The sequence below is a fragment of the Diachasmimorpha longicaudata genome, chromosome 13 (genome assembly GCF_034640455.1).
Source record: "Diachasmimorpha longicaudata isolate KC_UGA_2023 chromosome 13, iyDiaLong2, whole genome shotgun sequence".
NCBI lineage: Eukaryota > Metazoa > Arthropoda > Insecta > Hymenoptera > Braconidae > Diachasmimorpha > Diachasmimorpha longicaudata.
Genome location: NC_087237.1, coordinates 2,403,933 through 2,421,851, shown reverse-complemented (window position 1 = coordinate 2,421,851; position 17,919 = coordinate 2,403,933). Strand labels below are relative to the sequence as shown.

The window sequence follows — 17,919 nt, the reverse complement described above, 5'->3', positions numbered from 1 at the left end:
AATTAATTTTGCACAAAGTGGTAACATTAAATCTTATATTTGCAATTTTTCTTGCAAAAAAAAAATTAATTATAGTAAGAAAGACAGGATGACACAAGGATGAATTTCTCTTAAAATAAGATACTCATCACCACTCATCTGACGGACCCAACGAGACGCGTCGCACCCCCCCCAACATATACTCCCCGCGCCAGCGATAAAAAATCCCCTCCATAACGTCTATCTGTCATATGATTGTCCTCCCTAATATGTCCTAAGCACCCCCATCACCGGGTGTTCTTTTAATCCAGAAGACATACGTTAGAATGAAAAGAAAAAAAAAATGTTTTTGTTCTCTTCATGGATGAGACGTGGGCAAGGGCTGTTGGGTGTTACAGATGCGGATTTTTGCTGTGGATTGCGATCGCCTGGCGACACTATTGGCCGGACTAACCAGTCGGCAACCCCTAGCGACCCCAAGCAGAACAAGAACCAGAACAATAACCACTACACGCCGCACCAACACCTTCGCACTCACCTTCGCGGTCCGTCCCAAGTGTCTTTTATTCATAAAAAAAAAAATGAAGGACGATGGAAAGAACCTGATTAGTTTATATCCTATCTCCACGATCGATAACGCAGATGGGCGGAGAAATTGCGATTAAAATGAAATAGTCGTGGAGTGGAAATTAATTGCCTGATTATTTTGACTTTTTACCAAGAAATAGAAACGTCAGAAAAAACGAAAATAACTTCTTCCCGATTCCAAAATTGGAAAATTAACAAAAATTCCTAACATTATTTTTCTATTGAACGATTTTTTTTTAGCAAATAATTCTTGGAAATTTTCATTTTTAGTTAAATAAATGAATTATTCCATTTTGAAAAGGAAATGAAGATCATAAAATTTAAAAAGGAGACAAGGTCGGTTTAATTAGCAGCATAAATTAGGCATTGAGAAAAAAATTTCTCTTCACGATTTGTTGTTCAGACAAAGGTGGTGAGATTTTGTTAATAATATCTCATGGACTTTTTTCTCGACATGAAAAATCAATCTCTCCCTCTCCAGAAATGAAAATGTTCATTCTATTTTTCTCAAAAGAATATAAAAGACAGTTTATCGATTCATATTTCCATAAAAATTGCATGTCTGAATCACCTTGCAAGCTCGTTGACTTACTGAACTGCGTTATCGATCGCAGGGTGAAGAGGTCGATCGATGCAAAAAAAAAAATATACGCGAAAAAAATCCAGTGAATTCAGGTGACCGTGTCATCCTAGACAATTTTATCTACAATTTTATCATTTCAACGTAAATATGTTAAAAATTATCGCTAAATTTAACACCTTCACCGGATGTCTCGCGTGTCACTAGTCTCGTGCATATCATTCAAAGTTTTAAGGTCCATGCATTCATGCGACTATAGAATAGATTCTCCCCGTGAAATTTCCAGCATTGGGAACAGATTCTCAGTGAGTTGTAAAGAGAAAGTGCAAACGTTCGACCTCACCCCGGTTATTTCTGTTCCATGTCACAAAGATCCTTGTCACGCGTTGGTTTTTTTTTTTCAGTTTTTTTTTTCTTGTCATAACCACGGAAACCCACGTGTCAAGTGTTCGATGTTTACCTATGTATTTTCCTTTATCTGGCGGAATATTAACCACAAAGTCACCTCTTCCTGTTTTTGTTGAACTCGTAAAAAAATATCACTCCTGTTAATACATTTTTCCCACGCAATTTGACCAATGGATGAGTCCTCGCACCGAGTGAAAAATTCAGTAATAATTACCGCAGCCTAAAAGCCTAAAAAATGTAAAAGCCTTCATAAATTATAAAAACTAAAAATATAATATTGAATAATATGGAATAATTGGAATATAATAGTCGGAAAGTGCTGGAATAATTTCGTGATAATTTTCTATTTCCTTCAGTGATGAATTTGAGAATAGACCGAATGCTTTCAATATTTTGTTTTCTACTCCTCTGGAAATTACCTGAAAACGAGTGTCTGAATACTCCGTAATTTTTACTAAATGTTTTCGTGCGAGTGAAATTTTTTACGAGTTCATTATCCAGAGAGTATCTTACATATGACCTCTCCCCCCCCCCTCTTCCCGTGACAGTCAATTTCTCTAATCTTAATTAGTTATTTTATCTCTTCAACTTCATGCATATGTAAAATTAACTCAATGCCACACTCCTCTTTGCTGTTACTTCTCGTAATCTCTCGTCTGCACAAGTGCAAGTGGGGCAGCTGTATGACAATTGAGGATATCCAAGTACTTCGTTCAAATTAAAAACATTTTTTAAAGCAAGATTCGAGAACATCAGAGTAAGAGGAGAGAAAAGCTCTGGTTTTCACCCAGTAAAGGAGATTCTGGCGGTGTTTCCGGATGAAATGTACCGCCAAGACTGTATAAAAAATGATTATTGTCACAGAAATTTGTCTAATTGGCCTCCGGAGGTAGAGGACATACAACTCTGAAAAATATGTACTTTAAAATCTTGATTCTTGGCATAAATTATTCTTTGAAAAATCAAGAAAGTTTTTGAAAGATTTCAATTGGAAATTATTGGAAATGGGAGAGTTATAATGATTCTAAACGTGTGAATGTTATTTATTCGTTTTGTTTAATACACTCGAGAGGTACAACCGCTCTGGTTCATTTCCTTCCCAGGTAGGAAATCACCAATGGCCCAGGCTTCACCCAAGCTATTCCCAAGACTAGGTAAGCTTGGATCAGGCTTGGCATCCAAGCCTGGATCAATAGTGGATGAGAATTGGAATGTAACGTGGGGTCAGGCCTGGTGACGAGGACTGGCCCAAGCTAACTTATTAAGGCTGGTCCAGGTCTTCGAACCAGCGCCGTTCCAGGTTCATATATTAAAAAATGCCTAGGCTTTATTCAAACAGTTTATAGTACTGAACATATCCAGATAAATTACAAATGAACCTGATACCCAGTGGCATTCGAAAACTTACTTGACACTTGTGTAACAATATGGGGTTAACAATTAGGCATAATACCGTAGGACATTGCCACCCTTTGGTTTCACGTGTAAGTAAAATCAGCATACCGCCTAGTTAAAAAGAAATAAATTTCAGCCAGTTCGTCAGTCTGGGCCCAGGACTGGTCGAGACCCTATGAACCAACGCTGAATGAACCAGACTTTTCCCAGGCTTGGCACAAGCTTGGTACCCAGGTTCGATATCAGGGAAGCATCCAAGCCTGGGCTTTCTCTGGTGTGGCTAGGATACCAAGCCTGGTGGAGTCTAGGATTACCAAAGCTTGATCAGCCTGGGCCAACCGTGGGCTAGGCCCGGGCGTGAAACTTGGTGATTCCTACCTGGGTTAGAGGAACCAATTGAACAGACTAAAGGGCCCCAACACCCTGGACCTGATGACACACATCAACAATGGTCCCACTCATGAACCTCTGTTTAGACCCAAGAAAACAGAACATACACATCACACCCCAAACTTCTTAAAACTCTCCCCCATAAAAATGTCTTCCAATGTCAAGTGGAAAAACGAGAATGAAAGAAATTAATTTTTGATAAATAGTTGGAAATGTAATCTCTAATAGAAATTAATGAAAATTGTGCGAACTCCTTGGATATCCTCGAAGCACCCAGAAAATCGCCGACAGTAATTTTTCGTCCCGAGTGATAAATTAGAACCGAAAATTGTGAGTAACGATTTCTTTTCTCTTTTTACCGAAACTAATTCAACTCCAATGTTTTATTCTCTTCGTTTGAGGTAATAAATTACCCTCGGAATTAATTAAGCGAATCGAGCACTGGCCGGCTATCCACTTATCGATCGGTGTATACAACAACTTTCAGAATAGTAATACACAAGCAGAAATTTATATTAAATCGGAAGTACGTGTTTTCCTCGGCTAATGGGCTTTCCACTTTCTTCGATATTGACCTAAAATTTGTAATTGTTTTCGCTAAACTTTGAGCGAGTGGGGCAAAATTGGTTGTTTTCAATCGTCAGTAAGTCGGGTAAATTTTTATTTCAACCTTGAGAAGTACAACTGAAGGGTAAAGATATCGTTTAATTTCAATTTTGTAGATTTTAAATTTTTTCTTTCGTTTTTAAAAATGGAAAAAACACATTTTATGGTCAATTAAAAAATATTGACGATTGAAAACTCTCCCTGATTCTCCTCGCTCCAAGAACGATAAAAAAAAATCTCTCTAGATTCAATAGATCAATATTTGAAGTAAAAACCAAGGCAACTCCCTACTCTCCCCTCCCCTTTCCCTCACCACGGCGTATAATTATTTCCCAATTACTTCTTTACGAGCACAATTGCGTTAGAGAAATAAATGTAAACTACCTGGTGTGTACGTGATGAAATGAACCCGAGAAAAACGAAAAAAAAAAAAAAAGCTGAACCAAAGCTTATGAGTCACGGCGGTGTTTCGCTAATGTGCTGCCGCATGTGCACAGCATGACCTTGGGCTTTCCAGGATTTAGCATAACTAGCTTTTATGTTAGTGAATAACAATGAGCATTAGAAAATTGGAGCAAGAAAAAAAAATAATAAACACGAAACATTTGTCAAGTCAATGATTCGAGTGAAGTGATTTAACTTTTAAAAAATAACAATTTTACAGAACTGTCACCGTGATATCAGTACAATCATTCAATTGATCTGACAAATGCAATGAATTATAATATGTCGCCCTCAATGCACGCACAATTGTGGCTGTGATCGTACATTATTTCAAGAACAAAATGGAGATGGTGGTAGTGCTGAGAGACTGCCTGCACGTGAGATTCAATTATTCAAGTTAACTCGGTCACATGAAGACCGAAGTTAATTATAAACAACACTTTCTCGTCTGAACGGCCCCAGAAAATGATAAATAAAAAATGTCGAGAAGAACTGGAGACAGAATGTCGATCGAGAGTCATGTTATTGCAGCTCATAAATTGTTTATAAATTTTCCCACTGACCTAAAAACAATTTGCTTCGCTACTCGTAAATATCCAGTCTTCTTTCTTCTACTTTCACTTGACCTACGTTTACTCAGATGGATTATTGAAGTTAAAGTCTTGAGGCACAACTGCGATACTCCATTGTTTTTGCAATAGATAGGAGAGCACAGTTTTTTTGTAGTGGAGGGGCCTGCTGGCTGCGCTTCTGTTCTGTGATAACCATCATAATTGTTGATTATTCTATGGATAATCATTAACATAAACTAATCGGCTTTGTGCTTCCCACTGTTGCAGGAACCTTGACCGTCAACGTGAGTGTTTTGCTGTTGAGTCTCGCGTCACCCGACGAGTCTAGCTTGGTAAATTTAATGACCCCATTATCGTTGAACATTATGATTATATCATTATTTCCATCGAATGAACATTGCATGCTTGTGCGAATATATTAACGAGTGAAATGAAATTCCCATCGGTATGAATTTATCCCAAAAACTCATGTCATCATTTCATATTGGATTATCTTTCACCAGGAATTTCCGTTCAGGCCAAACCCTACCCATGAATTCCCATTTACCCACAAACTCATTGTCATCCCTGAATTCGTGTCTTGAGGGGCTCACCAGAGCCATTAAAAATTTCTAAAAATAATGAATATAACAACATAAAAGGGCTATCAACAGTCGCCACCCATTAAAGCTCCCATCAGACGTCAGTTCAACGCATATGATCTCGTGCCTCTTAAAACTCGACCCCATTTCATCCCCATTTCTTTCCTCCCCTTTAACACGCCGCGAATTCCTCCATATACCGTACAATATTTTTCTTCTCCCTCTCTTTTTTTTTTTATATTCTCCTCTTCCAGAAATATGAGGTCGAATTCCTCCTTCAACAGCAGTGGTACGATCCACGCTTGCGATACAGTAACAGATCAAGATATGAGTTCCTCAATGCAATACACCATCACAATGACATCTGGCTACCGGACACGTATTTCATCATGCATGGAGACTTCAAGGATCCCCTCATACCAGTCCACTTTGCCCTCCGGATTTATAGAAATGGCACTGTCAATTATCTCATGCGGTAATTTATTGTTAATTTATGCCATTATATAGAGTGATTTATCTCACTGGGAGTTAATAAAATTCCCCCTACCCACCATGATGGACATATCTCATTCATTTCTTCTGGCTATTTTCTTTCAGGCGCCATCTCATCCTCTCCTGCCAGGGTAGACTTAATATATTCCCTTTTGACGACCCACAGTGTTCATTCGCCATCGAGAGCAGTGAGTATGATCTTTATATTTTTACCATGCGATAATCGGTTATACATTTTTTCCCCCTTATCGTTATCCACTGAATGTTTATTGGCCACTTTGCCGATACATCATTCGGCAGTACCTCGGGTCAGCTATCACGAGCTTTTTCATCGGTGTAACAATCTTAACGACTGTGTTTATGTATCTTTTCGTTAAGGTACAGATGATGGATATTTTATTTATAGATCGCTCAACTATTTTGTGCAATTTAATTAGTACTGTTCAGACATGCTTATTATTATATTTAATCTTATTTAATTACACTGGTACAGGGAGAGGGAAATTATTTGAAAATTACGTCTGTTCCGTAATCTGCCAGTCAAAATAGTATTCGGGAAAAATGAGGAAAGCGTTACGCGTTTTTTTATTGAACGTTTCATACTTTTTCATGAACGTGTTGGAGTGTTTCGTAATTTGTATCGTATATTGTTTTGACGAAAATTACGGAAAAGGCACGTAATTTTTCAAGAATTTATCCCTTCGTGTATTTGAAAGAATTTCATAAAAATATTTCAAACGCGAGAAACATTATTTCTGGTAAAAAAATTTCAAGTGAAGTGGATAATTTGAGGAGAAACAGAGGTGAAAATCATAAGGAACAGACGCAGGAAAGGATCATCATGTGTGTGGTTTGCCTCGTGACCCGTAAAGATATGAATTGCCGAGGTACAGCATATCCTCTCATGGAGTCTTACGATCGTTCATGTGTTAACGTTTCGCATGACCTCCATCGTGACGTCACAAATGCAACTGAATGTGTAACGATATCATTTCAGCTTCAAACGACATTTCCATTTTCTCGGAGGATGAAATTTCCCCATCATTCAATTGACATTCTAAATTCGATGGATATACATTTGAAAATTGATACAGAGGAAAAATAGGGAAATTTTTTTTCAAAGGGTGTGTGGTTAATTTTTGTTGTGTCGAATGTGCAGTTGGAAAATGCGGTTGAAATTTCGGTGGAAGTACGACACGATGAAAATTTCCAGACATGAGTGTGGGTTTTAAGATTTTTTTGATGAATAGGAAAATAACTTTGAGTATTAATAAAAGAATCTTAGAATTTAGAACAAAGATTTTCTGTCAGTTAAATAAGTTCATTGTGGAACGTAGAGTTTAGGCTATCAGTTTATTTTGTTTATTTTGTTTCTTTTATAGTTTTTCCTAGTGGTAATAATATTGCGTGAAGTGTTTGTCGTAATTGAATGACAGTTTTATGGAATGCATGCCTTTTTTGGGACTTTTGTGTGAGGTCCAGTGGAGACAGTTTGTGCGAACAAATAAACAATGGATGATTTGTTCTAGTACAATGAAGAGGGGGAAAGTACAGATAAAATTAAGTAAGATTTGGAAGAGTGGAGAGTTTAGTTCGTTTTGAGTTTTCGAAGAGAAGATACATATTCCAATCACCGTGTAATTTTACCTTTCATTTAATATTAATGTACCAAGTTGGTATTTCTAATTATTACAGTTTTTAAATAGTTAATTTTGCATTTATTTTATTTATTTGCATTTTTAAAAAATCCTAAACTGACACCGTAAATTTTCCAAATTCCATGAAAATTGTATTTGCTGGAATATTTGAGTACAGTTCTTTCATTGTCCTACAAAAATCACTCGACACCTCTTTTACTTTCTGGGAAACAGCTCTACTAAGGGACTAATTTACGATCGGTTGTACTCCGCTTTCGAGACGGTTTAATCCTAAACATATGCTGAAATTTCAACAACGGACTGTGTTCCTTTGAGTCATAAAACTGTTTTTCTTTTCCCTGAGAGAGTTTTCCCTTTGATATAGTTTTTAGTCTCGACAACTGTCCTCTAGCTAAGACGTGCCTTCCTCGTGCTAATAAAGAATATTCTATAAAGTATTTTCACTGTATCTCTTGAATAATTTATTCACTTACACCAATATTCCAATAGTATTTTTCTTTTTCGTCTTTGCAGTATCCTATGAACAGACAGCAATCACATACGTATGGAAGAACGACGAGGCGACATTGCGTAAGAGCCCCAGCTTAACCACCCTGAATGCATACCTCATCCGGAACCAGACACTCACGTGTCCGATAAAAGCCAGCTGGCGGGGTAAGCCCAACATAATCTAATGCCCAGACTATAATTGTACCTCATAATCCTCCCCCATTCCTCGCTTTCCAGGTCACTGTACCGTGACCTTTCCAACACACCAATATCTCCCCCCTAATGTATCAACAATTCCATCTTCTCCAGATTTTTTTTTATTTTCCAAATGAATTCATTACTCAGATTATTTGCTCAACAATTCCATCACTCGATTGAGTTCATCCCCTCAATTTTTTTTAATTTACTTTTTATCCCTGTTTTTCATCGGAAAATGTTGACCGTGAACATTTACATTGAAAATTTTCCACCGGAGAATTGCAATGGGGACACGAATTGAACCGTGTCTGAATGAAAAGTGGGTAGAGAGAGAGAGCTCATCCCTCACGGGTTTGCACACGGTTCACGTAAATCGCTTTTCCCCTTTTCTATATATTTTTTTCACTCGTAGGCTGGAGTGGAAAAAAAAAAGGAAAACTCGGATCGATAATTCTGGGCAAAAAAGGGAACATATCTAGGCAATTTAAAGTTCACACGGGGGTGTATTGGAAGGAGAGAGATAAATTGGGTGAAAATAGCGAATTGGTGGAGCAAAATTTCATTAAAAAATTAAGCTTTCCTTCAGGTAATGAAATTACTCCTGTGGAAGTAAAATTTTCAACTCAAAACAAAAATTTTGCTCCACATTTTCCCGGATTTTTCCGTAGTATCTTCTGACCATCTCTCTCCAAGCGTAATTTTCCATTTTCCTATTTTTAAATCCCTTTGTAGAGATTATTTGCTTTTTGTTTTTATTCGTCAGCGCGTGCTGGAAGGCTGATGGATCCATTTGCAAACAGAATTCTCAAACAGAGAGGAAAAATAGAAAAGGCATCCACTGTGTGTGGCCGTATAAACGCTAAAAAAGCTACGAATTTTTTAAATAAAAAAATTCAACTAGACGAAATACTTAATTGACCGTTGAAACATTTTAATTCATTCACTCAGACCCATTTTCATTTGATTTGATTGATTTTATTTTCAGGTAAGTCTCCAACCATCACGCATATCCCAGTTACTAAAATAATTATCGAATACAGATCAATGACTTGAATTGGTCTGGATAAATAAAGCTACTAATGAATAATAAATAAATTTAAAAAATGCTTTTCGTTTTCGATGCACCATTGCAACTCAACTAGCCGGGTGTCTGTATATCTCCACATAAAGACACGCAGCACAAATTAATTGTCATTGTTTATTGATCAGGTGATGCTGATTAAAAGCACTAGGTGAATGTGACTCTTGGTTTTGTGTCGATGTGCTGAGCCAGTGGAACATGTTCCCTCCCCCCCGCCCCCCCCCGTCCCCACATTATCTCCGTAAACTATTTTTTTTTAAGTTTTTTTTTTACTACGCTAAAGCACGCAAACTCGTTAGCACTCTACGATTATTCGCTGTTTTTATAAAAATTAATTGCGATGCGACCTGTGTGACGCATTGGGTCTAATGGGGTGAGAGGAGATATTTTTTTTTTTAATGAAATTTACACTTCAACTGTTAATTGAGATTTACGTGGAGGGAGATGAATGTTTCTGAGAGAAATTCAAACAATGTTTTGCAGTGGAAAAATTTTTGAAAATCAATTTTTAAGGGGAAATAAAGATGTAGGGGTTAGTGATCGTGATCATGGGGTAATTCAATTGAAATTAATTTTTTGATTGATTTTATCCGATAATTGGATTTTGAAAAGTTGAAATTTCCGTGGAATTCCACTCGAAAATTGTTAACAATATTTATTTCAGTCAATTAAAGGGTATCATTTGAATGATTACTAATAAAAGTATGTGTTAGGCATAAAGTAAATTATAGTCCTGGAGATAAATAAACCATGAATTTGACAATTCAATTTTTTCAATAATTTTAATGTTTAACAATTGGTATTGAATATTTCTCTCCCTGCGAATGACTGACATTTGTGTCAGTGTTTGTACTAGAATTTTTCCAGAAAAGTTCTCTCCCACCACACAATCCGAAAATAACATGAAAAGCCTCAACAAAAAAAATTGACATTCCAACATGAGCTTGCACATGGAAAATTACGATTGACGCCTGAGAATGTGGATTTGCTCTCTAATTAATCTCTGCACGGCATCGGGTGCATGCGTGTGTTTCACGTTTGCGTGCCTCTCTCTCCGAGAGAGAGAAAAAAAAAATCCAACATCGAAAGTAGACGGAAAAATATCCACTGAGGGAGGAATAAAAATGAACAAATGTACGGATGAACTAGAAAAAAAAATGATTTAGCCGATTGTCAGTCGACTGCATAACTGTTATGGCATGTTGATTAGTTGACTAGAAATTGCCACATTGTATACGTTAGACATAAACGTATGAGCCTGATTGTAGTACCCCTAGTGAGAGGTTGCATTGGCAATCTTGGTTCCTGTCTCGCTTTAAAATCAGAGCTGAGAATAATTTTGACAAATATCACTGGATAAAATCGATGAAATTAACTGATTTGTCAATGATAAATTAGATAAGCCAGTTTCACGTGGTTAGGGAGTGATAAATAATCAATTAGTGAAATGTGATTTTTTAATAAATCGTAAACCCTGACCTTTTGGCCTAGCCGGGTAAACATTGTCGGTAGTAATTACCGGAGTGAAAGAATATATGGGGTAAAGGTCATGGCTAAATTGTCGAGTGATCTACCAGCTCATTGTACACTGAGGGCAAATGATCAACAAGTTAAAATTGGTCTATTTCAACTTCGAAATTCTTTTTTAAAAAATCATTTCTCCAACGATAATATTCCAGCGAACTCCAGAAAATATTCAAAATTCGGTCACAAACACCCTAAACATTTCTCGGAACTTCAGTGTAAAGTGAATAAACAACGACGATTTTGCCAAAAAAAAAATGAAGGATCGTTCAACCAATGGAAAAAAAAAATTGTTCTAACCACGTTGAATAACTGGTCTGCTTCGTCTAGAACACTAGGTTAAACCAATCACTGCTGAGGGCTCTAGAAACCCGGGGTGTCATGTGCCCCACAAAAGTGGCACAAAAAAAATAAAAGAAAATGAACAAACAAATAAAAACAACACATGTATACATATATCAGGGGGTGGGCCGCTAGTGAGATTTAGGTGGAAGAACGGTGGCTGTTCTGTTGCAGCACCCGGACAGCTGATTGTCGACTACGAGGACGAGTACGATGAATTTGGGGACTCAAAGTGCTCGCTGTGCCAGCGAAGATTTGAGGAGCAAGGTAAAGCCCCGCCCCTCGGAGTGCAAAAATCTCAATAAAGAATAACAATTTAAAAAAAAAAAAAAAACAATTTGATTTGTTTCGTAAATCCTCTAACGCAATCTTCACGAGTAATCCCTCCCCGCTGTTTTATCGACTCTCATTGTACAGAACAAAATGGAGGTGAAACCGGCAGGAAGGAGACAGGACCAAGTTTACCAACTTAATACATTAAATATAATAATCAATGACCTTAACTGTCATTAATCAGTACCATCACCATAATCTCCCACTGTAGCATCAATGTCGCTTGCTAAAATAGTCACCTATTGTCGTTGAATAACGTGTCTAGACCAGTTGATGTATCACAAATGTGTCAACACGAAAAAGAAGTTGAGAGAATACTCAAGACAAAGAAGAGACCTATTTTTCTTCATCAATATTGTCAAAGACTTCTGAATGTAATGTCTTCCGTTAAATTGGAATTAGCCAAAGGTTTTCCAGTGTCACAAGCATTTTAAAAAATTGGGAAAAATTCATCTCCGTTACATTTTATTTTTCGTTATCAACACCCCCCGAGAGCCCATCCGTTACCCTGTTCCACCTAAATATTTCATCTGAGGCTGAAATAAATTGCATTCTATCATCTTTATCTATCATTTTTCTTTCAATTTTAATTCCTCACTCTATTAGAACCTGATTGAATCGATGTTTGTGTCAATGGGAGGTGGCAAGGAGCTTTTGTGAATGTGTATACGAGAATTACTAATTACTTTTCTTTCTTAATTGTGATAATCCACGATTACACGAGGGATGAAGGAAATGATTTATTCATTTATTATGAATATTTGGAATAGACAAATGGGGAAGGGTAACTACTTTGATGGCATATTCAATGAAGCTTCCTTCATCCTTCACAAAGTGACGTGAGATCGCAATTTACGAAGAGAATCTCTAAATATTTTATAGTGAGACGGAGAAATGAAAAGCACTCTTGCACCTCAAATAAAACCTCATCACGATGATTGATTTTAAATTCTGAAAGTAATAATATCACGCATTTGACGATAACAGTGGGCAGCTTTGCTCTATTAAGGACATTATTTTCAGTTAATTGTTGATATGAAGGAGAACTCATAATGCAAGTAGCTTCAGACTTGATTCATGTCAAATTCATGACTTGACTTGAACTTTATTTAAACTTGGCATGAATACACTAATGATGATGATAATAATAATAATAATAATAATTTCATATGGATCACCGTAACTTAAATCAAGTTGGCTATTTGCTTAATGATTTTTTTCATTCAACAAACTTGAAATATTAAGTCAGTGGGATATTCTCGAGATGTACACAAGTGGGCCTAAATCTAGGATTAATGTTAAATTAATATTTATCAACCGTAATGAATCAAAACAACTTGCATTCGACCAAGTTTATCATCCCAAAAAAAGCATGCATGTGTTAATTATAAATTCAGTATAATTGCGGAATGTAGATTTAGGCCAGCTTGCATTAACCGTAGGACAGAAAAAACTACTTGCGAATGTTTCCCCAAAGCTCGCTGAAGACCCCGAGCTTGTGAAAGTTGTTGATAAAAAAAAACTATATAAAAATATCTGAAAATCGGTGGAAATTGAAAAAAAGAGCTGCACGACTCGCTCGAAAACGAAATAACAAATTAATGAATTACTTTCAAGTGTCCAAGCACTCTAATGTAGTATAATTTAAGGACAAGTGATATTAGCCATATTTATGTAACTTGAATTGAATAGAAATTGGATTTTTTTTCTTTCTCCATTCTATTTCAACGGATGAACAGGTAACTACAGCTGCCTCAAGGTGGATCTCATCTTCACCCGAGATCGTGCCTTCTATTTTACCACAGTCTTCATACCGGGTATTATATTGGTTACAAGCTCCTTCATTACATTCTGGCTTGAATGGAATGCTGTACCGGCTAGGGTCATGATTGGTTAGTACTCAATTCATTTGAATAATATATCGTATATTATATATAATATACTAGCGGGCCCGGCCACGTGTTGCTGTGGCTAAGGTTTTTGTTATATTACATTGTACTGAACTATTTAGGAGGAACGGTAGGAGAACATCAGTCACGGTGATCACCATGCTTTTTTACCTAGATGCCATTTGTAAAAAAATATGGCGACCTCTATGACAGATTTTCTACTACCGTAGCCCCTTAGTACAATGAAATTAATATTTACGAAGAAATACATTAAAGCTGGTATAACAGCTGGTATCCCATCTTTTAAGTTGAATGAAACTGCACACGGTGTGCAAATTTTATTAAAATCGGTTGAGTAGTTTAAGAGTCCATCCCGAACAAACAACGTGACACGTAATTTATATATATATAGATTATATATTATATATAGATTATATATTATATATTAATAAAATAATTATATTCTTCCAGGTGTAACAACAATGCTCAACTTTTTCACAACCTCTAACGGCTTCCGTTCGACCCTACCAGTCGTCTCAAATCTGACTGCCATGAACGTATGGGACGGTGTATGCATGTGTTTCATATATGCTAGCCTCCTCGAGTTCGTGTGCGTCAATTATGTAGGGCGCAAACGACCACTCCACAACGTTGTCTATCGTCCAGGCGAGAATCCCGTAACCCAGGTACATTTTCCCATCGCAATAGCCAATAATATCGATACACCGTGCCACCGTAACAAACTCGGTGTTTCAAAATCAACCTCTTCAGTGAAAAAAAAAAACAATCATCCGGGGGCCGATTACTCAACCGGCGCCAGAATAAGAAAAAAATCAAGTTGCCATTAATCAAGATGAATCATCCTCCCTCTCGATTTATCTCAATTGGAAGAGACAACGAAACAGTAAAATCATGTCTCACATCACGTCTCATCTGTCCCCCCCCCCTCCCCCTCCCCCCGGACAACCCGTCATCCAGAATCGATGCAATCGAGATATCAATGATTTACAAAATTAATTATTTGATAATTCATCGGTTGAGCGGTAAGAGTTTTGATAAGAATATTCTCATCGCCTTTAGATTGCCAAATGGTAGCGAAAAATTACCAGCCAATTAAAAATCAAATTAAACGCGAAGAAAAAAAAACTTCTCGTCACAAATATTCGATAAATACCAGAAAAGTTAAACGTTGTGCCCAATTATTTATATATATAATTACTTATTAATAATAGGTAAATATTAATTTACTTATTAATAATAAAGAAATATTGTTCGCGGAAGAATTTCTCTTTTATTTGTATTTTGCCGCTTCACTGATGAATTTGGTTTCAAGAAATGGAATAAATGACGCGTCTTACCAATCACATACTGTGACTACTTACAGCTGTACATCTCGACTGCACCGACCAACATCTTTCTGCCGCGCACCTTTGTGACTTTGTTGGCGTGATAATTGCACATTACCACCTTATGACTTGTTATTTACTTTTATATTGAAAAATTTATCTATAAATACATATAAATACAATCTCCGCTGCATCTCAGTGAATATCGGCATCGCATTACCAAAGCCATAGGTATATTATAATCCCTTGGATGACTTATTTATTATAGATTATTATAAAAATTCAATCGAATTTTTTGTATTAATCGTGCATTCGACTTGATTGTTTTTTATGCGGAACGTTTAATACTATTACAGATATAATTATTTCAGTTGTTTACCTTGCCTTACCCCACTCACACCCTCACCCCCTTTCGCCCCCTTATCCCCTGTAGCCCTGAGGATCCCCTGATCGAGTCCACGAGACGGGATAAAATTTCATTTATTTATTTACAAATAATTTCCCTCACGGAGAGAAAAATTCGATAAAAATTATCAGAAATGTTTGTCATTCGTGGGAAAATTGCTAAAGTGAACTTGAAGAATATTCACATTCAGTTGGGGAAAAATGGCCGTCTGTTTTGGATAAATTCCGTGACATTCGTGTATTTTTCCTCAAAATTGAGTGACAAATTTCATTTCATTTTGTAATTTTTTCCAGAATTACCTGAATTGTCCAGTAATTTTTATGCCCTGACTATTGACACAACAACATGCAGTATGTGATACGCTGCACGTCGTAATGCTAATAGCTGAGCCATAATTTTTATTGAAAATTTTTCATCGTGTTAAATTTTGATTTATCCACAACTTTTGGTGCAATTATTATTTTATTTTAAACCATAATAGAACGATTATTGAGAAATTGGGCTGCAAACTTTGCATGTCTCTACAAATTTTCTACTTTTCCATCTTTATACTTTTTAAACTCGATATTACATTGAAAATTTCAACTAAATACTCCTCACGAAATGACTAGATTTTACTTAAATATATTATTTTACATATCTATATATATTTAATCGATTAAAATAGTGTGCGCCGACGTACAACAATTGTCGATTAATAATTTGACCAATGCTGAGAAACTTGTAAATGTTGCATGAACAAATGATATATCACCGGTTGCGAGGAATATGTGAGAGACAAGGAGGTCAATAGAAAAGTCAAGTTTAGAGGGATCAAAAATTACTGATAAGGGCGCAATATATATTTTTTTTTCATCGATTTTAAATGAAAAGAAAAAAAAAAATATATCAAATCGAATTTGATAAGTTTGGTTGGTGGAATTTAGCGGTGAGTAAGTCTCTTTGTTTGGTGTCTGTGATGTTGCAGCGGCTTCCAGCGGTGCTCAGCAGGATAGGGATTTTATTGGCCAGCCCCTTGGTAAGAGCCCCCACTGCCTTTGGGCACTCATGTGACACTCAATATCCAATGATACATCAGTGAATATTTTTTTATAAAATTCATTGACATTTTGATTGAATTATTGGATTTCAGTGGCACGTGAGTACCCACCAAACCACGCAAAATATATTTTTCAACCTCCGGGCTTTACTGTTTATTAATTGCCTTGCCAATTATCAGTACAATAAATAACAAAAGTACAACTATATTTATTATTATTATTATACTATTATTTTCACAATGCATGTCACGCGTGAGCATCCTCACCGGGCTTGTGGGTCGTCATTAATTGTTTGAAAAAAATTTCCACTGGTCTTTGGAATTTTTTTTTTATTTTTTAATTTTTTTTTTCATTGGTGGGGGAGGCTAATGGGGGAGATATGACTTTGAGATTACCAGTCGTGTGATGAATTGACTTCTTTCTACCATTGTATCAATAACAATCAATTACTGTAAATTTCTAAATTAATCTCAACCAGACGTCAAATATCCCAAGTGAAAAATTCAACATAAAAAAAAATTCCCTAGAGCCGAGAACGCATCACGATACTAAAACCCCAGAAGTTATTTCTCTAGTTTCGTCTCCTCACCATGATATCAATCTGACTTTTATGAAAAAATCCTCGGGAGCACAACGGAGTATTTTTTCAAAAAAAAAAGGGGGAAACGAGATTTCTACTCCCTTTGACTAAAAATAATTATCCTGTCAGTAACAATGTGAAGCTCCCCTGGATCATGGTACAAGCAGTACCACAATTAGAGCAGCAAAATGACGACTATAGCCTTTAAGAAGACCATTCATTCCTGAGACTGAAAGAATAATCTCTGCACGTTCCATACATCCTTCCATAATTTACATGTTTAACTATTCATTTCTTATTATGATTTACATCTCCACAACCGCATCTCACGCATGGAGGCCAAAGGAAGCGGGATGTATATATTTCAATTTCGAATAAACATAAAGTGGCAGCCCCATTTGATGCTAAAATCGGTCTTTTATTTTTTTCATCTACTCGTTAATTGGATTTCGTGGATATTCACGCTGTACTCAATCGATATTTAATTAAAAAATTCCCATTCCTATTGCTACGCAGGAAAAAAAATATAAGAAAAAACCTAGAAAATTTTCTGAACTATTCTCTTGAATTATTAATTATCAATTAATAACGAAAAATACAGAAAAATCAAGTGGAACACTTCTTTGGCTAAATAATTCTTCATAATTTTTTTGTTTCAAAAAATTGCAGAAAATTCACTGATTAAATGTCAAGTAAATACTTAAAAAATCCAATTAATCAATTATTTGAACTAAAACCGAATGGAATGAGCAATAAAACAAATGGACACCAACACACCAATTCCAATCAATTCCAGTAAATGTACCATTGAATCAACAAATTTTTTTCTGTAAATTTTTTCTTGCGTTAAATTCTGTAAAATTTACAACCGCGAACAGTTGTAATCCCCTTTATTTATGATCTCATATAATTTATTTAAACCTTAATTTACGTTGTCTCGCTAGGACTCGACCATACCTAAACTTCTTCAACATTAATTTATCATAGAGAATGAGGAA

The 17,919-nt window shown here is 36.1% G+C and overlaps 1 protein-coding gene and 1 long non-coding RNA gene across 19 annotated transcripts in view; one reads left to right on the top strand and one right to left on the bottom strand.

The window, feature by feature from the left end:
- LOC135168344 (uncharacterized) overlaps positions 1 to 17,919 on the bottom strand; it is a 58,352-nt gene that overhangs the window by 27,514 nt on the left and 12,919 nt on the right. The gene's annotated exons all lie outside the window — the stretch shown is intronic.
- Phcl-1 (pH-sensitive chloride channel 1) overlaps positions 1 to 17,919 on the top strand; it is a 77,680-nt gene that overhangs the window by 50,456 nt on the left and 9,305 nt on the right. For 4 of the 17 annotated variants that reach the window (XM_064132379.1, XM_064132380.1, XM_064132377.1 and 1 more), the window contains exons 5-13: positions 378 to 524; positions 5,230 to 5,294; positions 5,798 to 6,018; positions 6,141 to 6,223; positions 8,207 to 8,347; positions 11,502 to 11,594; positions 13,400 to 13,552; positions 14,021 to 14,235; positions 16,269 to 16,319. In XM_064132379.1, the coding sequence (XP_063988449.1) occupies positions 378 to 524; positions 5,230 to 5,294; positions 5,798 to 6,018; positions 6,141 to 6,223; positions 8,207 to 8,347; positions 11,502 to 11,594; positions 13,400 to 13,552; positions 14,021 to 14,235; positions 16,269 to 16,319 (1,169 nt within the window). The remainder of the gene's footprint in view (positions 1 to 377; positions 525 to 5,229; positions 5,295 to 5,797; positions 6,019 to 6,140; positions 6,224 to 8,206; positions 8,348 to 11,501; positions 11,595 to 13,399; positions 13,553 to 14,020; positions 14,236 to 16,268; positions 16,320 to 17,919) is intronic. The other 13 variants (XM_064132383.1, XM_064132382.1, XM_064132381.1 and 10 more) reach the window with 7 other exon arrangements.